This window comes from Camelus ferus, chromosome 4, assembly GCF_009834535.1.
Source record: "Camelus ferus isolate YT-003-E chromosome 4, BCGSAC_Cfer_1.0, whole genome shotgun sequence".
Classification (NCBI taxonomy): Eukaryota; Metazoa; Chordata; class Mammalia; order Artiodactyla; family Camelidae; genus Camelus; species Camelus ferus.
The window spans coordinates 34260914-34285378 of NC_045699.1; the positions used below are offsets into that span (position 1 = coordinate 34260914).

Here is a 24465-nt window from a genome sequence, read left to right on the forward strand (position 1 = left end):
TGTCTGTGCTGAAGTGTTTCTAAGTGCACTTCAGACACACAGTAGTATGTGAGCATCTGTGTTGCTGAAGGGCCTCTGACCATCCTGCATCCAGGCTTTCTGTGCCCCACATACCACAGTGGGCAGTTTCTGAATATGACTGTGAGAAAACTGCATGGACTATGAATGATTTGGGGCAAGAGGAGAGACCCTTTTGAATCAGGGAGCACCTTAAATAGATGTCAGGTGAAAAGTTGTGGAATAATGTGTATGGTACCACGTGTGTTTTTGTTTTTGTTTTTTTTAAACCTAGGGGATCAAACATGTTTTTGTAGGCACATAAAAAATTCCTAAAAAGATACACAAGACACTGTTTACAGTAGGCACCTCTGTTGAGCGCAGAGAATGAGAAGGAGGGAGACTGACTTTTTCCACTTCATGTCTGGAGAGGATGTGTTGTGGGAAGTGGAGGATGTTCTAGTTTCCCTGTTTTGTTTGGGTTCTGGCTGCCGGTGTCTGCATGTCCAAACTCTCTTTTGGGGGTTCGGGTTATCTGGCCTTGCGTGTCTTGATGAGAGGCACGTTCCCGCCTCCAGCTATGGACGCTTCTGAGACCAGATGGCTACACTCTCAGTGCCAGCAGCCAGGGGGTGAGCCCGGGACCTCCACCCACTGACGCTCCCGCCTGGGACTCTGAAGTCGCTGATGCAGAACAGCCGGGGCAGCTTAGAATTCATTAGGCCAGAGAGGCAACCTGTGTCCCAAGGCTGGCAGCCAGGAACCTGGTTTCCCTGTGGCGTGACCTTCAGGGAGGTCCCAGCACCCAGCTTCCCTTGGCTCCTACCTGGGTTTCTGAGCCTGGTTCCTGTAGATTCTGTGAACTCCCTGATAGCCTGGCAGGAAACTCCTTTTCTGCTTATATAGCCTGAGGTTTCTGTTGTTCGTAACATAATCAAGGACCCTGCTGTGGGGCCATGGTTTTTTCCTTCTATGAATGTTACTTCTGTAAGAATTTTTAAAAGACTAGTTCAAAAATAAAGAAATTCATTTAAAATCTTTGATCATTCATGGTTACTCAGTGGAAGGACAAGAAATCCAGTGGGTGCTCAAGTTAGATTGATTCATGGTGAGTGCTCGACTTGGTGGAAGGGGTTGGATGGAGGAGCTGGTGGCAGTGGTGTCAGGGCTGCGGGGGTGGAATTGGGTCCTGCTGGCTCTAACTTCTCAACAAGGATACCAGAGTGTTGCCTTGTAGAGCTCTTTAGGGGACAGAAAAGAATAATTTATAAATGGACATTGTGTATTAGCTGCTATTCTGCACGTTGATGGAAAGAGTGTATACTTGAGTCAGACCTGGATCTGACTGGGGTCCCCTAATAAGTTGTATGATTTAGGGCATAAGAAATTGATCACCTCTCTGAGACTGCTTCCTATTTATTTTATGTCTATGTCTATAGAATGTATTTATATATAATATATATACATGACACTGTATATGTATCAAACATATATGTATATATGGTATATATAAATATATGGATACTATTCTATGTGTATTTCAAACACACCACTGTGACATTGTGACATTCTATAATATCCTAAGTGCCTTATAAGAGGAAAAAAAGCTTTTTTATTTAAGAAAGGGGAAGCTCGTTAGCCTTCTTACTTCTTACTAAAAGTAATAATTGGACCTCTGTGCATTTTTCCCGTCATCCAAACCGGACTACACGCCCCCAAATTAACCGTTTTAATTTCTCTCTGGTTTTGGTACTGCTGGTGGTTGTCTCCATCTTGCTGAAAGTGAGGCGTGTGTAGCTCTTATTCTCCCCCACCTTTCCTTCTATCCTATTTTTTGAAGTTATTTTTATTTCCCCCATTGATGGCTTTATATTTTAAATAGTATTATAAACTTCTACTTCTTAATTCATCAACTTTGGGTAGTATCTTTTGATTCTCTCTTTTATAAGATGAAGAAAGTAGCAGAAATTAGCTCTGCTTCCTTCCCCTTCTGCCTCCTTTTGGTAGTAACACCATTCGTTCCCTCTATATTGTCAATGATTTAACAGTAACATTTGCTCTTTTTTTAAACTTCATTTATTTATGTATTTATTTTACAATATCATATTTTTAAAATTGAAGTATAGTTGATGTATAATATTATATGTTGCAGGTATAGAATATAGTGATTCACAATTTTTAAAGGTTATACTCCATTTATAATTATTATAAAATATTGGCTGTATTCCCCATGCTGTACAGTACATCCTTGTAGCTTATTTTATACCTGATAGTTTGTAACTCTTAATCCTCCCCCTTCATCTTGCCCCTCACACTTCCCTCTCCCTACTGGTAATCACTCATTCTTTCTCTGCATCTGTGGGTCTGTTTCTTTTCTGTTATATTCATTAGTTTGTTGGGTTTGTTTGTTTTTTTTTTTTTAGATTCCACGTGTAAGTGATATCTTGCAGTTTTGTCTTTATTTGACTTATTTCACTTAGCGTAATGCTCTCCAAGTCCATCCATGCTATATACCAGAAACTAATACAACATTTTAAATCAACTGTACTTCAGTTAAAAAGCAAACAACCCATTTAAAACATGGACAGAAGAACTGAACAGGCATTAACATTTGCTCTTGAACTATGTATTATACCATTCAAACTTTGTCTATAGATTTTTTTCTAAAAGAGTGAAAACAATTAATAGCATTTACAGTATTTTCATTATATGAATATGATTATAATAGGATGTTAGACTTGGATTCTTTTTTCCTTAGTATTTTATTTATTTATTTATTTTATTTTGGCGGGGAGGGGAGGTAATTAGGCTTATTTATTTTTAGAGGAGGTACTGGGGTTTGAACCCAGGACCTTGTGTAGCATGCACTCTACCAGTGAACTGTACCCTCCCCTCACTAGACTTGGATTCTTGATTTCCAGATTCACCTGAGGGCAGAGCACTCCAGATACCAACAGCTCCCACGTTCCGGTGTGTGTTAGTCTATCTAAACAGGACTTGCAAAGCTTCTGGGTGAAAACCAGTTTTGCAACCCTTAGCTGATGTCCTTCCCCCAGCCTATAAAAAGATTAGGGGTTGAAGAGACAGATGTTTGGAGAAAGTTACTGAACTGCCATGGCATTTCAAGTTCCACCTACACATGGGGGAGGGGAGAGGTGCTTAAAGATAAGCACTTGGAGAACCTGATACGGGTCCCTTGGTGGTTGACTGGACTGGTGTCAGACTCATGCCTGGGGAATTTAAAGGGCCAGTGGGAGTGCCCTGTGGCCTGAGAGTTAAAGACTGCAGTTGGGAAATAATTGTACTTTCACAGACCAAGCCCAAGAAGCATACTTCCAGCTGAGTATGGAGGTGGGCCCTGCAAGAGAGAGCAGATGCTGGGTGAGCTTATATCCTGTGCAGGGAGCCCCACGGTGGAGTGGGGAGACCACACAAAGAGAGGCCGGGCCTGCACTGCCGGATGCCCACGTGAAGGGAGCTGCAGGGTCAAAAACAGGTATTTCAAAGGAGCCCATGGAAGCACATTCCAGAGAGTCCCCTGTAGACACTTGCCGAGGCCCATCGTGAACAGTCCGGGGAGCTCTCCCTGCACGTCACCTTGTTTACCCACTTGGCTGTCCCCCGCACCTCCTCCTCTCCAGAATGGCAGGGCTGTGGCTGGCAGACTTCAGGAGGAGAAGTGGACACAGGGAACAGGGCAACAGAGAAGCTCTTATCACTCCCTTGCTTTCCCACTGAGGACTTGGTTGCTCTTTATAGTGAGAAGCCCGATGAGAAAGAAAGAAGCTGAAACTTAAATGCAGTTTCAAGTTGTGACTGGGACACAGGTTTGGGCATATTAATCACTGAAATAGGACTTTCTGTGACTTGAAGTGACTGGAGGACTTTCTGGATCTGATATTGACCAGAGAAGTCATGGGCTCAGCCTCAGATTTCATTCAAGGGGTCAGGAAGAACTAGCTCTATAAAGTGGTCGTGAGTAGCATTGGGGAAAAGAGCAAAGTGTTTTTCGGTTGATGCCCACAAGTCCTGCTTATTCAAGGGATCAGCTGGATCAGCCGCATTTTTTACCATAGCACTGGGAAGAATGATCGATTCTAAAGAGAAGCAAGTGTAACTTCGAGTCACTCAAAGGAGAACAGTTTTGAGGAGCCAAGTCAAATCTATTCTTCTTTCTTATTCTCTATCATTTGCTCAATATCATGTCATAGTTTAGTTTGCTTCAGCTTTGGACCATGGCTATAGTATATAGATTTATGTTTTTCCTGGATTTCTAAATTACTTTTTCTTGTTGACAAAAAGAAGGTACCTAATCTCAGAGATCATCTAGCTGCTTCTTTTTTTTTTAACATGACTTTATGGAGATGTAATTGCCATATATAACATGCACCCATTTCATCTGTACAATTCAGTGGTGGTTAGCATGTTCACATATATGCACAAACATCACCACCGATTGTAGAATATTTTCACGTCATCCCAAAAAGAAACTCTATACCCATTAGAAGTCACTCTTCATTTCTTCTCCATACTCCCAGCCCTAGGAAACCACTAATGCACTGTCTGTCTCTATAAATTTGCCTATTCTGGGTATTTCAAGTAAACAGAATCATATAATATGTGATCCTTTGTAACTGGCTTCCTTCACTTAGCATGTTGTTTTTAGCACAATATTTTTAAGGGTCATCATGTTTGTAGCATATATCAGTACTTATCCCCCTTTTTATTATTGAATAATATTTCATTGTTGGATATACCACATTTTATGTATATATTCGTCAGTTGATAGACATTTCCACTTTTTGTCTATTATGAATAATGCTGCTGTGAGCTTTAATGTTCAGGTTTCTTTGTGGACATGTTTCCATTTCTCTTAGCTATTTGCCTTGGAGTAGAATTGCTGAGTCATATGGTTACTCTGTGTTTAACATTTTGAAGAACTACTTTCCAAAGTGGCTGTGTGATTTTATGCTCCCATCAGCAGTGTATGTGGGTTCCAATTTCTCTACATCTTTGCCAACACTTATTATTATCTGTCTTCTTTATGGGTGTGAAATGGTATCTCTTAGTGTTTTTGATTTGACATTGAGCATTTTTCATGTGCTTATTGGCCATTTGCTTGTCTTTGGAGAAATGACTTTTCAGATCCTTTGCCTCACCATACGTCAACATAATAAATTATCATAACCAAGAAAATTATCTAATTTTTAAATTGGATAATTTGTCTTTTAATTATAAGTCCCTTATCAAATATATGATTTGCAACTATTTTCTCATATTTCGTGGCTTTACTTTTTATTCATTGATGGTGTCATTTGAAGCAAAGTTCTTCTCTTTTTGTCTTCTTTTCCCATTCTTAAAAATTGTGGTAACATATACATATTTTTAAATTTACATTTTGAACCATTTACAAGTGTACAGTGCAGTGGCATTAAATACACTCAACACTGCTGTGCAACCATCACTCCTGTTCATTTCCAGAACTTCTTCATCATCCCCAACAGAAACTCTGCTCGCATTCAATCATAACCCCCCGTCCCCCCTGGTAATTACCATTCTACTTTCTGTCTCTGAATTTGACGACTCTAGGTGCCTCACATAAGTGTAATCATACAATACATGTCCTTTTGTATCTGGCTTATTTCACTTAGCATGATGTTTTCAAGGTTCATTCATGCTGTAGGATGCGTCAGTACTTCCTTTTTATGGCTGGATAATATTCTGTCTCATGTATTGATCTTCATCTCTTGATGTGAGGGGCAGCCTGTGAAGTCCAGAGAGGGAAGGACTTGATGGCGGCCGTCTTTGAGGACTCCTGACTCTGGGGGGCTTCTTGAGAGCTGTGATCTTCATTGTTGGCGAATCCCAAGATCTGACTCCCTAACTTGCTGAACCTTGAGGAGCTAACAGTAGTGAAGAAGGGGCTAGAAGCAGGGAAAGAATGAAAACTAGAGAAGTACAGAGGAAAGGAGAAAAGAATAATGGAGTAAGGAAAGTGGAGTCTCAAGAATTATAGATCTGCAGTTTTGTTGCAAACTTTCTGCTGCCTTTCCTATCTTCGGATCCAAATTGACTTCTGCCTTATCCTGAGGGGCGTAGCAGCCCGTGTTCCTGACCCTCTCACCTTGTTCAAAGAGCAAATCTCTGTTGTCACATCATCCTCTGATTATTTCTCTTGAGATTCTCATTAAGATGTTTTCCTCCAGGTCCTTTGCCACCTTCCTGATGAGAGCATGTTAATTAAGGGTGGCAGAACTGCCTGAGTTGTATTGGGGAGTTATGGAGCTGGACACACACGCTGAGGACACCCCCTTCTCTGCTATGCCTGATTGCTTGGGTCATGAGAAAAGTCACTTTCCTGACAAATAAGGGGCGATGTGCTGAAAAGGAGCCCTGGGAGACGGGGGGTCTGCGAGAGAGTAGGGGAGAGGACCCCAGGTAAGGCAGAAGTTCCTCTCACAAGCAAGGAACCTTGAAGGTATCCTGTGATTTGTATATTCTCATCAGGAATTAGCAACTCTTGATTCTAAGTGCTTTTAGCTCACCTCAAAGCTATGTACCAAACTATGAAAATCTGTGACTTACTCTGTCAGGGAGAGGAAGAAGCCTTTCACTCCTGTTGAAAAAGGAATAAGAAAAAAAATTTTCTTAATTAAAATTTTAAAAAAGAAAAGAGAAAAAGGAATTAGAAATAAATGTTATTATTACATGTAAAATATTTTCTTAAAGGAAAATCTGGGACACCCATAATGTGAGTAAATCTGACACTTAAACATCTCTGACAGGAAAGAGAGACAGCTGGTTCTGTTCACAGCAACGGGCCTGTGTTTGGCTCATTGGCAGGGAGAACCAGTCTGGACGTTGGTAATAAATCTGCCAAGCTTCTGGAAGAAGTTTAAAGGATGTCAAGGGAGTGAAGCCCAGGAGCAGGCTCCCTTGGGAGCTAATGATTAAAGGCGAGCTGGCAAACCAAGTCACTGCATGTGTGAGCTCCCGAAACAGGTTAAGGTAGCAAGAGGCTGGGCTTGGTGAGTGTCTGTGATTTATTATGTTGTGTTGGTTGCCGTGGTGCTGCGTGGTTCATCGGAACATTCGTTTTGCTTAACTAGTTCAGAGAGCTTTTAGTCTGTTACCTTGTCTTCGATTTTTTCCCAGTGTCGTCGTGCTGTGTTCAGATTGTGTTCTCATTGTGTGGTGCTCATGACTCTATGTCTTTGTAGTGCAGTGCGTCTCCAAAACGAATTAAAATTTTAAATGTTAAGAATGAAATAAGTGGTCACGTTCACTGTCACGGGTCGTATGACATTCGTCTCATTAACCAGTACTCATCAGTGGTGTGGAGCTTGGGCTTCGTGTCTCAGAATATAAGTGTTAGAATGTTGGTTAGATTCCTAGCCAGGTCACACAATGTTCTTGTTTCAGTGGGAAAATGTAACCTGAATTCTGAGAGCTGGGTGCTTTGTTCCCCTCACCCGCCACCCTACTCCTGCCTCTGAAACGATGGGACGGGAGTTCCTACCCTCCCCATCTTCGTTCCCGGGAAATGCTGAGTTCCCTCTGGGAGCACAGTGTGGGTAGCAATTCTCATGCAGTTTTTGCCTTTTAAGGCCCTCTGTATACATTCCAGAACGTTAGTAAGAATTGTGATACCTCCATTAGTGTTTATCGTAAGAATCAATTTTCTTTCTTTTGTTCATTGATCAATTCATCTATTCAGTATTATTTAAGACTGCATAAACACACGTTCACTAATCCCATTCACGAGGAAGCAATTCTGTTGTTTTGGCTTTCCTCGTTGCTGTTGTAGGACACAGTTTTCTCAGGACCACCGAGTCAATTTCTGCTTGCCCATTGGCTCTGCCCTCATGACCTGACCCCCTCCCAAAGACCCCACCTCCTAGTACCATCACCTGGGGGTTAGGATTTCAATTTGTGAATTTCAGGGGACACAGACGATTAGATCATAGCAGTGAGTTTTATTTCATTCATGAGTATACTACAATTTGTTCATCCATTCTGCTATTCTTGGACACTTGGGTTGTTTCCAGTTTTGGGTATTATGAACCAGTTGCTTATGAACATTCTTGTACGTGTCTTTTTGTGGACATATGCATTAATGCACGTCCCTGAAAGTGAGCTGCTCAGTCATGGGGTGGTCATGTTTAACCTTACTAGAAACTGCCAGTAGTTTCCCATGGTGGTTGTACCATTTTCTAATTGCTTCTTAGACTCCTAATCAGTCCTGATTTTAGCCTCACTTTTGTTTCCAAGAAGTATCTGCTGCCACCCATTTCTGAACGTTTGGAGATTCTGACGAATAAATTCTTGTTTGGGCTTTCCTCATTGCTATTGTAGGACTCAGTTTTCTCAGGTCCACTGAGTCAATTTATGTTTGCCCATTGACTTTCTGGCTTCTGAAATTTTGTTGCTGTTTCTCTGTTCTCTCTGTCCTAATGGATTTCTGCATTTAAAATTTTTACTTTCCTGCCATTTTAATGGGTTTTTCAGGAATTAGTAGAACTAAATGTTTATATTCAATTCACCATTTTTCGACTACTTATTTTTCAACTGCTCTACCTTCACACAATTACTGGAACTACTTATTTATTTAAGCATGCATATTTGAGTTTCTGTTGCATCTTGAGCTTGGAGCAGTAGGGAAGTAAGATGCAAAATAAAAGTCCTTAGGCAGTAGGGAAAGGTCAGTCTATTTACAGAATGAAATCTTGTATCAAAAAAGATACTGAACAATACCAAGCTGTGATAGGCCTAATTATTTAATGATGTTATGTGATTATGAAGAACTTTGAGCAGGTAGGAATAGGCAACGTGAAGGTGGTGTTTCTTCCTCATAGCCTCAGGTTCCCAAACATTCTTGTGTTGCATAATTAAGACCTGGAGTGAAGAGGGGTGGGCACAGTTGCAAGGGACCTTTTTAACAGAAGAGAAAAGCTAGTCTCACAGAGGTTATCTAAGTTATTACAGTGGGAAAGCTTGAATTTGGACTAGGTGTCCTGATTCCAAATTCAGGTGCCTTCTACGAAGAGAAACTTGTATTACCTGCAATGATTTCTTTAAAGGCAAGAATGAGGACAACAGAAGAAAATATAAGAAATTCTTCCCCTTTCTGGATATAGCTGAGTGTGCTGTGTGACTGTGAGGTTCTCCACTAGTAGCATGTTTTATACTCTTCTGTTTGGGGATGTGCTGCCTGGTGATGGTTGGGATGAATATTTGGGTCTTGGAAGTTATACCATTATCACTAGGTTAAAGCCAGAGGGGTCCATTCTGAAGCTATCTGTAAATCCGAAGTGAGTCCCTTTTAACTCCAGTATTTTCTATCCTTGAACCTGATCCAACCTCTGAAAGAGATGTGCTTGGTGTCCTAGTTGGCACCATGTCTGATATATGTTACAAGTGATATACACTTCAGTAATTAGGTGACCATTGGCCAATCAGTTAGGCCAGAGTTTTAAAAATAGTAATAAAAAAAAGCCGAATGCAGGGATAAATTTGGGCAACAGTGCGTGGCGATTTTGTACACAGCCTGTGTGCCTTGGCCCAGGTCCTCATTCTGGGGTTTGCAGCGGGGCATTCTGGTGACGTGACTTTGACTTCTCATTGGCAGCCCCTCCAGGGTAGGACAGAAGCCAAGCCCGCCAGGCAGTGAATCCCTGGGGCCTTCTCTCATCATGTTTGTTGTTCTGACATTTTAGAAGTAGCCCCATTCACTACATGATCTCACACTCCTGTCTTGGCAGCTGGATTTAGGATTTTCTTTCTTAAAAAATATGTATGTTGGATATAATTTATATAAATCCCAGATCGTACGTGTTTAGTTAGCTAAATTGTGACCACTGGATGCACCCAGGTAGCCAGTATCCAAAACAAGATATAGGACATTTTTATCACTCCAGAAAATTTCTTTATCTCTTCCTAGCCAGTCCCCACACCACACCTTCCCCTGCAGAACAGGGAGCTACTCTCCTGATTTCTACCACCGGGGTTGTTTGTTCTTGAACTGCATGGAAGTGGAATCACAGTGCCTGGCTTGTTTTGTTCAACGTAGTGTCTTTGAACTTCACATCGTTGTTGTGCATCAGCAGTTGGTTCCTTTTTATTGCTGGAAATATCCCACTGTTTGAAAATACCACAGTTTGTTTATGTGTTCTCCTGTTGTTAGTTATTTGAGCTCTTTTCGTTTTTGGTCTAATTTGAGTTAAGGTGATATAAACATTCTACAAGTCCTTTTGTGGGCAGTTGCATTTATTTCTCTGGGTGTATTCCTAGGAATGGAATTGTAAATCATCAAGTAGGTGTATACTCAGATTTTTTGCAGTTTTTTAAATAAACAATTTATTTTAGAATAGTTTTAGATTCGCAGAGATATTGCAAAGCTAGTACAGAGAGTTCCCGTGTACCCCACACCCAGCTTCCTCTGTTGTTGACATCTTACACTGGTGTGGTACATTCGTCACAATTAAAGAACCAAGACTGATAACATTATTGTCAACAGAAGTCTATACTCTTCAAATTTCTTTAGTTTTTACCTAATGTCCTTTTTCTGTTCATGAACCCGTCCTAGGGCACCACATTGCATTTAGGTGTCCTGTCTCCTTGGGCTCCTCCTGGCTGTGACAGTTTCCTCAGACTTTCCCTGTTTTTGATGACCTAGACTGTTTTGAAGATATTGGTCAAATATTTTGTAGAATGGTCAGATATTTTGTAGAATGTACCTCAGTTGGGATTGTCTGATGTTTTCTCATGATTAGACTGAGGTTATTATGGGTTTGGGGGAGGAAGACCACAGAGTAAAGTGCCGTTTTCATCACATCATATCAAGGGTACTTGCCATCAACATGACCCATCACTGATGTTAACCTTGTTCACCTCGGTGAGGTCGTATTTGTTAGGTTTCTCCACTGGAAAGTTACTCCCCCTCCTCTTTCCATACTGTAATTTTTCGGAAGGAAGTCACCTTGTGCAGCCCACACTGAAGGAGTAAAAAGTTGAGGGCAGAGTATTTCCATAAATAACGGAATTCTTTGGCATGGGAGACTTATATTTAATTTTTCAGGAACTGACAAGCAGTTTTCTAAACTGGTGGCACCGTTTTGTACTTGGACAAGAACGTCTGCGAGTCCACGTGCTCCTTGTCCTCACCAACATTTGCTATCATGAGTCTTTTCAGTTTTAACCATTGCAGTTGCTGTGAAGTGGTATCTCATAGTTTTAAGTTGCATTCGTGATGACTAATGATGTTGAGCACCTTTTCCTGTGCTCATTGGCCATTTCAGTATCTTTTGTGAAATATCTGTTTGAGTCTTTTTCCTAGTTTTAAAATTGGGTTGTTTGTCTTTTTATTGTTGAGAAGTTATTTGTATATTCTGGATAAAGGTTCTTTGTTCAGTATATGCATGAAGTATTTTCTCCTAGTCTATGACTTGCTTATTGAATTTTCTTAATGATGTGTTTAAAAAATTTTTTAAAACATTGAAGTATAGTGAGTTTACAATGTTGTGTTAGTTTCTGTGTACAGCATAGTAATTGAGTTATACATATATGTGTATATATATATATATTCCTTTTCATATTCTTTTTCATTATAGACTATTATAAAGTGTTGAATATAGTTCCCTGTGCTATACAGTGGGACCTTGTTGTTTATTTTTTTTGTATATTGTAGTTAGTATCTGCAAATCCTGAGCTCGCAATTTATCTCCACTTTCCCCTTTCCCCCAGTAACCACAAGTTCATTTTTTATGTCTGTAAGTCTGTTTCTGTTTTATAAATAAGTTCATTTGTGTTTTTTTTTTAAATATTCTACATAAAAGTGATACTATATGGTATTTTTCTTTCTTTCTGGCCTATTTCACTTAGAATGATGATCTCCAGGTCCATCCATGTTGCTGCAAATGGCATTATTTTATTAATTTTTTATGACTGAGTATATGTATATATATACATACACATACACTACAATAATGATGTCTTTTGATGAGATGGATTTAAGAATTTAATGAGGAGGTTTTGAGTCCAGTGTTGGGTAGTGGACCCCCACCCATTCTATATCTGATGCTACTAGTTTTTAGTTATGAAGGTTAGTAGTATCCTAGAAAGCATAAGGATTATAGCCACACTGTCTTTTCAAGGCATCTGATGTTGCATTAAAAGAAAACTTCCAAAGGAACGTTCAAGACTTCCTCATAGTAACAATAATTGTGTTGCTGAGTGTGAACATTCCAGATATATTAGGTCTCTTTGAGTAGCAACTGTCAGGACACAGAAGGAGCCCATGTAAGAAGACCGTGTCCTGTCCTTTGCCAATTAAGCATTCTCATTTTCCAGAAAGCTTTGGCATGATCACGAACGGCACAGTGCACGAGAGGGCAGGCACCACATGCTGCTCAAGTCAGGTCCTCCAGACACGGCGGAACCAGCAGCACAGCAGCTGCTGCCAGCGTTTTCCCCATGATTTGAGGACTTGGGGAAAGTCATCAAATTTTAAAAGAATTCTGCACCCTGAGGACAGCGTGCAGAGTTCTTTTACAAATTAATGGGAAAAGGAGAGAAGCAGAAGCCAGACTCTTCTTGGAGAGGAAAAAATAATTCCTCTTAAGAAAAAGGGCATCCAGTTGTAGCAACATGGCTGGACCGAGAGATTATCACACTGAGTGAAGTAAGTCAGAGAAAGATAAATATATTATATCACTGATATGTGGAGTCTAAAAAAATGACACAAATGACCTTATTTACAAAACAGAAGCAGACTCATAGACATAGAAAATAAACTTATGCTTACCAAAGGGGAAAAAGAGGGGAGGGATAAATTGGGAGTTTGGGATTTGCAGATACACACTACTATATATAAGATAGGTAAACAAGAGCCTACTGTATAGTATCTCGTAATGACCTGTAATGAAAAAGAATATGAAAAATAATATATACACATAACTGAATCACTGTGCTGTGCAGCAAAAACTAATACAACATTGTAAATTAACTTGTACTTCAATAAAAAAAAGAAAAAGGGCACCATGTGTTATTAAATATTGACTCATAACATAGGTCTTGGGAGATACTTTCAAGCTTCTTGGAATACCAGCAGTAAAGAACGAGCTTTCTGTGTTAGCATTCATGTGTGAACTCATTTCCCAGCCGATTCTGACATCAGCTGCCTGAAATGACGCTTGGCTCTAACACTGATAACCATTAGCTCCAGTCTTCTACATTTACTTTTACATTTGCGATAAGATTTGATTTTAATAATAATCAGAGTTCTCAGGTTGAGAAGCCAGTGCAGTCTCTAATTTGCACTAAATAAACACCGGCTCCTTGGTTCATTTATGTCAGTTCTTAATTATTTAGGGTAATAACTGTAATATTTAACTTTGGAGAAGAGTACACGGAGGATCACTGTAAACCTGTTCTTTAGTACCAATGCTGTTTGGAAGGCAGCTATGCTCACCACTATACCACCAACGCTGCACAGTACCAATGCTGTTTGAAACTGAAAAAAGACATCTTTAGTTTTATGCACCTACTGTGATTTCTGACCAGTAATGGCTCTGAGCGCCTTCATTTTCTGGGATTCCACTTACATTCTAGAATTCTCCATTTGTCTAGTTACCACGATCCTGTAAAATTCAGAAAAAGTAAGAATGGCTGAAGGAGGAAAGGCTTAATGTACTGTGCAGCTCAGAGTCCGAACTCCCTTATTTGTGAAGAGGAGGAAAAACGGGAACTTTAAATTGAGAAGACTTGCGGGTTGCTGGCATTCCTCAGCAAAATGCAAAGCATTCTAAAAAGGGGGGGGGGTCTGTACATTAAAAACAGGGTTCTGACTTCTTTAAAAAAAAAAGTTTCCTCTAGGAAAAGAATGAGTTTTTTTTATTCGGACAAAACATCTCTAAATCTAGTCGTCTCCTTTTTCTAACTGCCTCTTTCTTGCTGTTTCAGGTGAACCTCTTCGTGCTGCTCTCTGTGGTGTGTGTCCTCCTGAATTTAGCCGGATTTATCCTAGGCTGCCAGGGGGCCCAGTTTGTGTCCAGTGTGCCCAGGTGTGATCTGGTAAGCGGTCCTAAGACATGACTGTGTGCCTGATCTGATCCTGGCCTGCCCGGCTTTCCTGGGTGCCACCGTGGTCCTGGTACCTACCACCCAGGACCAGGCAATGGCCCGAAGTGAAACCTGAAGTTGGTAAAAGGAAGCAGGAAAACAAAACAAAGAACTGCCTGCTAATTATTTTATACAGGTGGTCAATGATTTTTTCCAAAGCAATGACCAACCAGCAGAACCCCTAGCACCACGGTAATATAATGCATGATTGGTTAGTGACTAGGTGGGTCACAATCAATACCTATCTGCTCTCATCTAAAGAGAAAAAATGGATGTTACCAGAATTCAGGGCAGCAGTCCTTTGTCCAAAACCTTTGGCGGCCAGGTGTGTTTCACCATTCAGAGTTTTCCCCAGTTTTTAAAAGATAAATGTGATACATGTAGTATTTATTCTGTAGCACCCCAGCGGAGTCTGGTCCAGCAGGCTGTAATCAGAACTTCCAATTTCCAGAGCTTTTTGGATTTCAGAATTGTGGATAAGAGGTTGTGGATCTGTATGATCTCAATTTTTTTTTATTTTTAATTGTGGTAAAATACATGTAGCATAAATTTTACCATCTTAACTGCTCAGTAGTGTTAAGTACAGTCACAGTGTTCTGCAACCAATCTCTAGAACTCTTTTCATCTTGCAAAGCTGACACACTATACATATTAAACACTGACCACACATCCCCTCCCCTCTGGCCTCTGGCAACCATGCTTCTGATGCTGTGAATTTGACTACTCTGGTTACCTGATATAAGTAGAATCATACAGTATTTGTCTTTTTGTGGTTACTTATTTCACTTAGCATGGTGTCCTCAACATGTCCACATGTTGTATTATGTGTCAGAATTTCTTCCCTTTTTAAGGCTGAATACTATTCCACTGTCTATAGAGGGCACATTTTGTTTACTCTTTATCCATTGAAGGATGCTTGGGTTCTTTCCACCTTTGGGCCACTGTGAATAATGCTGCCATGGAAACGGATCACTTCTGTGGAGTAAAAGCCCAGAAGTGGAATTGCTGGCTGTCCCTGAACTTTTCAAGACTTCTCAGTAACAAATATCTCCCTGTGGCCCAAAGCAGAAGAAATGGACTTGTCAGAAGCTGTAGTAGATCTCATCTGTCTGGAACCTGGTTCCATGGCCGTCTCACCCTTTCCAAACCAGCAGGTGAAGAGCCACGACATTTCTCCAGATGCTGTGATGAAAGTTCTTGCAGTGAAACTCGTGTCCTTCCCAAATGGGAAAACGCCTTAGAGACTCACTAAAAACCTGTTGCTCTTTCTTAACAACTCTACAGTTTTTTTGACTTTTGTCATTCCATTGCTTAATAACCTTCAGGTTTGGAAGCACAGGCTCACAGCCTTTTCTGGTTTTTAATGTCCTCTATAATTTGCCCTTGTCCTGCGCTCTCACTGTGGCAGCTCCCACTCCCTGAAACTGAGCCCACACCATGTGTCATCACCCAGCCTCCTGCCCTGCTTCCCTGTCTCCGACAAGGCTGTCTCTCCCTGCATAGTTCCCTGCCCCTTACTTCCCTGTTCATCCAAATGCTGTCAGTCTGTTAAAGCCTCATTCCACGATCATCTTAAGGAAATGTCCCTGATCCCCAGAGAAGATAATCTGCAAGAATTCCTGTCTGTCCATCTCTTCAGCATCTCTCCTTTTCTGTTTTGGGGCTAAAGATATTCATACACCTGCCCGCTCTCTCCTGCTGGTCTGGAATCTCCCCGAGGACAGTGTCTGGCTCTCTGTTCTCTTGGGAGTGTTCAACGGCATCTCCCACACACTTCTTTACATACACAGAGTTCCCAGAAAAAGTTTTGAACAAAGCTTGATCTTCCTGTTACTAATCACACAGCAAGTTGGAAGGGGCAAAGAGAACAGACACAGGCTAGAAGCAAAAAATCATAATATATTGAAAGATGGTTTGGCAAGTTTGTAGCATCTATTAATATGCAAGACACTGGGCTAGAGACGGCAGAGAGTAGAAAGAAAAGTCAGACGTCGTTTCTGACCTTGAAGTTTATCACATAGCAAGAGGAGTGGGATAACCATGGCAAGTGCTTGATGGGTGTGGAGAGAATGAATAAATGCCAGACTGCAAAGCAAGGGAGACTGAGATCGGCTGTCAGAGTGAGACATGTTGCTTAGGGTTTGTAAAGGAAGAAGGGCTTGTATCGATGGGAAGATGAGGAAAGGATACTTGGAACATAGATATTTGAGATGAATAAATAAAGGGAATGGGTAGAAGCCATAAGAGGAGAGGATTCTAGGGGCATTGGTAGAAGTTTGTCCTAGTGTTTAGATCATGGGTTGTTCTGAAGCAAACAAGCCAGACTGCAAGGGGGAAGGGTTTAAATGGTTGATCTGTCTGAGAAAGATAGCCAACATTTCCATAATGATGGCCATTCTGACTGGTGTGAGGTGATACCTCATTGTAGTTTGGATTTGCATTTCTCTGATAATGAGCGATATTGAACATCTTTGCATGTGTCTATTGGCCATCTGTATGTCTTCATTGGAGAAATGTCTGTTTAGGCCTTCTGCCCATTTTTCAATTGGGTTGTATTTATTTATTTGTTTGTTATTGAGTTATGTGAGCTGTTTGAATATTTTGGAAATTAAGTCCTTGTCAGTCACATCATTTGCAAATATTTTCTCCCATTCTGTAGGTTGTCTTTTCATTTTGTTCATAGTTTCCTTTGCTGTGCAAAAGCTTATAAGTTTAATTAGGTCTCATTTGTATCTCTTGCCTTTATTTCTATTGCTTTGGGAGACTGACATAGGAGAACTTTACTACAATTTATGTTAGAGAATGTTTTGCCTGTGTTCTATTCTGGGAAGTTTATAGTGTCTTGTCTTTTGTTTAAGTCCTTAAGCCATTTTAAGTTTATTTTTGTGTATGGTGTGAGGGAGTGTTCTAACTTCACTGATTTACATGCTGCTGTCCAGCTTTCCCAACACCATTTGCTGAAGAGACTGTCTTTACTCCATTGTATATTCTTGCCACCTTTGTTGAAGATTAATTGACCGTAAGTCTGTGGGTTTATTTCTGGGCTCTATTCTGTTCTGTTGATCATATGTCTGTTTTTGTGCTAATACCATGCTGTTTTGATTACTGTAGCTCTGTAGTATTGTCTGAAGGCTGGGAGGGTTATGCCTCCAGCTTCACTCTTTTTCTTCCGTATTGTTTTGGCAATTCTGGGTCTTTTATGATTCCATATGCATTTTAGATTTGTTCTAGTTCTGTGAAGAATGTCCTGGGTAATTTGATAAGGATCACATTAAATCTGTAGATTGCTTTGGGTAGTATGGCCATTTTAACAATATTAATTCTTCCAACCCAAGAGCATGGGATATCTTTCCATTCATGACTTATTTTCCAAAAATGGGATGTATTGTACTCACTTCCCTGCATATTGTTTTTCTCACTTAAAGATATATTAGGTATAGCTCTAACGCCCTTTTTTCCCTTTGAACAGGTCAGTTCTCTGTTTTCTTGTGTCTATTGTGGTTTGGGTTTTGGCCAATGGAAGCAATGCTGCTATGAATACCATTCTGCATATCCATCCCCATGGGGGCTGTGATCCAAGCGGGGCAGGCTCCCAGGACAGGGATTGTTCTTCTGTATGTCTCTTTCTTTTTATTACACATTCAACCATCTGATGATTCTATCCATTTTTTTAAAAACTGAGATAAAATATACAAACAATTGAATGCCCATATCTCGAGTGTGCAGTTCATTGAGTTTTGACCATGTGTACGTTCATCATGACACTCTCATGTATACACCCAAACAAGATCTAGAACATTTTCATCACTCTAGAAAGTTCTTTGCTGTCTCCTTTCAGGCTGGTCTACTCTCTCAGAGGCAACCACGGTTCCAGTTTTTTTTCACTGTAGATTAGTTTGCCTGTTCTTGAATTTCATACAGGTGGAACCATATGGTATATATCTTTTTGTGTCTGACTGATTTAGCTCAGCATGATATTTTAAAATCCACCCATGTTTTAGGGTCATATCAGTTGTTTGCTCTTCTTCTTCTTCTTTTTTTTAAACCAGGGCAGTATTTCATTGCATAAAAATGCTACAGTTTGTTTGATCAGTTCTTCTGTTGATGGACATTTGGGTTCTTTTCAGCTTGGGAGTATTATGAACAAAGCTGTTGTGAACATTTTTATGTAGTTTTTGTGTGTGTGTGTGGACCTGTTTTTATTTCTCTTAAGTAAATACATAGATAAGCATCACTATGGTAAAAGTATGTTTAACTTTATAAGAAACTGCTAAATGGTTTTCCAAAGTGGTTGGGGAATAAGTAAATTTAATTTCAAATGTATGGACAGATCCTTTGTTAAAGGGCTTTAACTCGCATTTCTACCAGTAACTCTCTGCCACCAGTAAGTGTTATTCTTTTTAATTTTTTGCCAGTCTGATGGGGCTAAATCGAGATCTCATTCTTACTTTAATTTTTGGTTCCCTAATTACTAAAGATGGCATCGTCATATGTTGGGAAAGCTTCCTGGAAGAGTCTAATGTGCAGCTAGGGTGGAGAGCCACAGCGTTGGTGGCTGATGGGAGGAAGGAGAGGGTCTGACAGTTTCAGGTAATAGTATCAAGGTGAAGGATAGGTGTTTTCCATTTAAGATTGGGGAAATTTGAACAGCTTTGTTTGCAGATGGCTAAAGAGATTGAAGAGAAATTAGAATACGTTTTCAGAAATACTGGGCAGAGTTAGGATTAAGAAGATGGGTGAAGGATCAAGAATAGGAAGAAGAAGGAATGCAGAACGCTCAGTTCCTTGAATCATTTTGTCTGGAGCCTCAGGGCCTCCCTGTATCAGCGGGCACAGTGATTGATATTCAGTATTATTTGCATAATGATTAACTTTCAGATAGGATCCCTTGTTTAAAGGGATTAACCCTCACTTACCTGGAAAACTTTGCCATCCTGACTGGCTCACCCCAGCAGTTCCAGGTAGCTGAGGCCTCTGTGTACGTGGATGCCTGGTGTCATGTGAATACTGCAGCCATGTGTGTGCAGCCGCAAAGGACTGATTTCTCTCTCAACTGAATGCCTTGGATCAAGAATGGACTCATGTGGGAAGGGAGCACTTTGTAAGATGACACCTAGTCTTACCTGAGGGAGGTAAAATCCTCAGGTAGGATCTTGACGCTTACACAAGTAGGAGAAAAAGAAATTGCACTGCGTCACATTGGAAAAAGCGAGCTTCTTTCCTGTTTAGGGAGAAGCGGCCTGGTATACGTGAACAGAATGGAGACATGAGAAGAATGAATGATCTCTGTTAGCCACTTCTTTGTTACTACTAAATAATGCTTCTTAGTATTAGAACAGGAAGTTCTCAGCTGGAGCCTTTGAAGGGGCAAGCCCATTGGGAGTAATATTCACCTTCTGAACTTAGCCCAGTGTAAGGACTATTATTAATTATGCAAGAGGGGCCAAGACAAAGCCAGTGATCCCTGAGAGGAAAGAAAATTTCTCACCTGCCTGGACCCTGCCTGGGGAACTCCTGTCTGAATGGGCATAGTGGTTTTCCTTTAGAAGGAGAGAATCTAGTACGGACCCTAGAAATGTGAGACATTGAAAATGTGAGATTCGAACACAAATAGCCTTGTGTCTGTGTGTGTGGGGTTATGGATCTACGTATGGGGACATTGCTGAGCTAACAATCTCCAAGGCAAACCAACACAAGACAGAAACCCCGCGGGAGGGAACTGATAGGTTATGGGGTCCATTGAGGTAACTGTTGTTGTAATTCTTTGTATCAGAGGCAGAATTTATATCAAAATCTGGGCATCAGTGTTTAAGATAGTAAAGAGTCCCTTTCAGTATGGTTTAAGGAGAAGGAATGAAAAATGTTCTGGGATCCATGGAGTTCTGGAAGAGGCAAAGCTAATCTATGTGGGAAATCTATCCGCACAGTAGTTGCCTTTGTGGGTGTGTGGGCAGGGATGGATGGGGAGGAGGCATGAAGGAATTTACTCCGGTGATGGTATGTTCTGTCTGTTGATACGAGTCTGAGGTACATAGATATACACATAGCTCAAAATTCCTCTAATGGTATGCTTGTGATTTGTGTATGTAAATTTCATCTCAAAAGAAAAGGAAAACCAAACCAGAAAATGTATAATTCAGTGGTACGAATTTTCCCCCTCGGCTTCCTAGTTACCTTGTATTAGAAGGAACTAAGTCTTCTCCTAATTTGGAAAAATACCATGAAATTTATCACTATGACTAAAGGGTAAGAATCTTAATTCAATAAGAATAAAGTCTCTTTTTTTTCTGTTAAGTAACTAAAATATTGTAGATGTTCAGTCATTCTTAAAGATTCCTGAAGAATTTTGCAGCTAGTGAAGTCAAAGCTGGTTTTTAATTTAACAGGTATGAAAGAGGTGTGGCCTTTACTTTTAACCAAAATAGAGAAGCCAACTTCAACAGCTCAAGCAGCAGAGCAAGTAAGAATGCACCTCTACTCCCAAATTATGGGTCTTATACAAATGGCCAGTAGACACATGAAAAGATGCCCCATATTGCTAATTATCAGAGAAATGCAAATGAAAACTACAATGAGGTATCACCTCACACCAGTCAGAATGGCCCTCATTCAAAAGTCCACAAATGATAAATGCTGGAGAGGCTGTGGAGAAAAGGGGACCCTCCTACAATGTTGGTGGGAATGTAGTTTGGTGCAGCCGTTATGGAAAACAGTCTGGAGATTCCTCAGAAGACTGAAAAGAGACTTACCATGTGATCCAGCAATCCCACTCCTGGGTGTATATCCAGAGGGAACCTTAATTCAAAAAAATGCATGCACCCCAGTGTTCATAGCAGCACTATTTACAATAGCCAAGACATAACCTAAGTGTCCATCAACAGATGACTGGATAAAGAAGCTGTGGTATATTTATACAATGGAATACTACTCAGCAATAAAAAATGATAAAATAATGCCATTTGCATCAACATGGATGGACCTGGAGAATGTCATTCTAGGTGAAGTAAGTCAGAAAGAGAAAGAAAAATACCATATGATATCATTTATATGTGGAATCTTAAAAAAAAAAAAAAGGACAAACGAACTTATTTACAAAATAGAAACAGACTCAGAGACATAGAAAACAAACATGGTTACCAGAGAGGAACAGGGTGGGAAGGGATAAATTGGGAGTTCAAGATTTTCAGATATTAACTAATATATATAAAATAGATAAACAACAAGTTTATACTGTATGGAGGGAACTATATTCAATATCTTGTAGTAACCCATAATGGAAAAGAATATGAAAACAAATATATGTATGTTCATGTATGATGGAAGCATTGTGCTGTACACCAGAAATTGATACAACATTGTAAACTGACTATACTTCAATTAAAAAATATATACAAACAAACAAGAAGAACTATACCAAATTATGGGTCTTATTAGCCAAAATCAGGTATTACATATATTTACAAGCTGATTCAATGGAAACTTGGAAAAGTGACCCAAAGTTTGCAAAGCATCTCACTAAAAATATATAAGATTACTCATCAGTGATGTTATCACTTCAAAAAAAAAGAAAAGAAAATTTCTACTAAAATCTATGCAAACATTGAAGATGTGAACTAAGATCTCATTAAGCCTACATGATTTAGGGCTACTGTTCACCAAAGAGTCCTTGTGGTTCTTACGGCACATGGTAGACTGAACCTCCTTGCCTTCTTGGAGTTAGCTAGAACCGTAGTATTTGCTTTGGAAAGAAAATTGAGCTCATGTGATGAGTGTCACGTCCGAGAGGAAGACTGAAGCTAGGGTAACCAGATTTAGCAAGTGAAAACCCAGGATAGCCAGTTAAATTTGAATTTCAAATAAACAGCTAATAGATTTTTACTATGAACATGTCTCATGCCATGTTTGGGATATAATGGTGCTAAGGAATGATCTGTTGTTTATGTTAATTCAAATTTAACTGAGCATCCTGCCTTTTATCTGGCAGCCCTGCGTTAAGTGCCAATGTGCAATTCATCATATGCTCTCCATCTCACTAGCATAGGGATCATCAATCCTGAGATAACAATGCTTCATCGACCTCGGTCCCTAAGGGAACATGATGAGCAGAGCCCTCTGCTGACCTGCAGTGGGTATGTGGCACAGTGAGGAAGTAACATTGGTTGGTTAAGCCACTGAAATGTTGGGGCTGGCTGTTACCTGTCCTGACTGATGCAGACACTGCTTGACACTGAACCCTGCCATATCTCATTCTGTAGGATTGGTGCTCTGCGGTGTGGACTGTTTATTTTAACTTAATAATTAAATTATTGTTCTGCCTTTTCCCCCTTAAGGTGGACTTAGGTGAAGGCAAGATTTGCTTCTGTTGTGAAGAATTTCAACCAGCCAAATGCACAGACAAAGAAAATGCATTGAAACTCTTCCCGGTTCAGCCTTGTAGTGCTGTTCACCTTCTACTTAAGGTATCTCAACTGGATTCCTTCCCTCACCAGCAAATGCACCACAGAAACCCCAAAGAAGGCAGAGCTACTTGAAATATTCCTCCTCTGGTACCTCTTTCAAATAGTGCTGCTTGGAGCAGATGTGAGCAACCCCTCATCAGGAACCTAGAGGCAGAATTGAGAGCAGAAGGAGCTGCCGATTTTTGTGTCTCTTAAGTTATGGATGGATGGCTCTCTGTGTTCAAAACTATAAGCTAGTGAAAAATGTAAGGGGCCTAAATATATACACATGTATATTTTTATGTATATAAATATACAGGCACACATATACACACACACTCATTATGTAGCTACACTTATACGAGGTATAGTTTTAGCAGAACCTTTAAAGTGCACGCCCATCTGTCACTGCTCTGATGCTCCTTTGTTGGCTTAAATGAGTCCTCTGGGCTATTGAGTGCTGCTGTCCTAAGACACACAGACAAAGGTGATGTGTTGGCCAGAAGATACAAGGGAAGTTCAAGACATTACCTCTTCTTGAACAGGCTGCAACTATAATAAGCAAAAGAGATGAAAAACAAATGATACCAGCTGAAGAGAAATACAGAATTAACCTTCATTTAGGAATTGGATAAAAACTGTGTCCTGACTTAAGGTCTGTGAGCCCAGTGAATGACACGGTCAGTTGGTGAACCCTGGGATATTAGCTTTTGGATGGTCCTCCACCGATGGCTTTCTTTAGGTCTTTGTTTTGGGTTTATTTTTTGTGGGGAGGAGGAATCTCTGAGCAGAGAGGGAGAAGCTGCAGCTCTTCGGCTCACGGAGGATGTGAAAATGGTCTTCTTTCTTCGGCTTCTGGAGTTTTGGCAGCTGAATCACCCCCAAACTTTTTGAGCCAAGACTTTGCTTGGGGAAAGCCCCGCTAAGGAGCCAGGACTTTGGCAACAGAAACTTTTGGGACTGGCTTTGCTATTTTGAGACGTGTTTAGAGGAGAGCAGCCCTGTTTGCACTTGGGCCGCCTGCCTGCCTGTGTTGCCCCGGTTTGGTGCTGGGGGCAGCTCTGCCAACTGCTCGCGAAACAGAATCAGTGGCCACAAATTAAGCAGCGAGCTGTCCTGGTGGGAGGCTGTTTTAGTGGGTGGTGGGGGAAGGTTAGAAATCTCTATCACTGGGGACACCAACTTCAGAAGAGAAACTCACTGCACTTTTGGAAGGAACATTTCCAGACAGGATTCTGATGCTTGCAAAAGGAAATCTGGTAATACCAGGTCTGTCTGGGACAGGAAGCTTCTAGGCTAACTTTTTATAAAGTTAAGACGTACACAGTATTGCGTGAGAGTCTGAGTAATAACCAGCACTTGTGTGACACCTAGCACGAGCCAAGCATCATCTAAGTCCTTTACGTGCATTTTCTCAGGAGAATTGTCCTACTGGGACAGTAGTAGTACCATTTTTAAAAGTCTTTATGTTGCATTCTGATCATCAGCTTTGAGGTACTCAGGGGCGTCATTGTTTCCTGGTTCCAGAAAGTCCTGTTCGCCCTGTGTGCCTTGAACGCTCTGACGACCACCGTCTGCTTGGTGGCCGCCGCCCTTCGCTACCTCCAGATCTTCGCAGCCAGAAGATCCTGCAACGTAAGTCCACGCGAGGTGGCCGTGCAAATGCGTCTCCGCCGCACCTGGCCGCGGAACTTCTTGTGTAACCCGTTGCTTTTCTCCCCGAGCCTTTGTAGCGAAGGCTGTTGACTAACCAGAATGCTGTCTGATTAGGACGAATCCCAGATTTCTGCAGAAGAAGTGGAGGAACACAGACGCATCCCAGACCCCGATGACTTTGTGCCGCCAGTGCCTCCCCCTTCCTATTTCGCCACGTTTTACTCGTGCACGCCGCGGATGAACCGCAGGTACCGCC

At 40.8% G+C, this 24465-nt stretch overlaps 1 protein-coding gene across 6 annotated transcripts in view; it reads left to right on the forward strand.

Annotated features, from left to right (window-relative positions):
- FAM189A2 (family with sequence similarity 189 member A2) overlaps positions 1–24465 on the forward strand; it is an 81800-nt gene that overhangs the window by 41022 nt on the left and 16313 nt on the right. For all 6 annotated transcript variants that reach the window (XR_004319241.1, XM_014565244.2, XM_032477795.1 and 3 more), the window contains 4 exons: positions 13957–14067; positions 22446–22574; positions 24081–24188; positions 24324–24457. Coding sequence is in view for 5 of the 6 variants with exons in the window: in XM_014565244.2 (XP_014420730.2) it covers positions 13957–14067; positions 22446–22574; positions 24081–24188; positions 24324–24457 (482 nt within the window). In the remaining variant the exon portion in view is untranslated. The remainder of the gene's footprint in view (positions 1–13956; positions 14068–22445; positions 22575–24080; positions 24189–24323; positions 24458–24465) is intronic.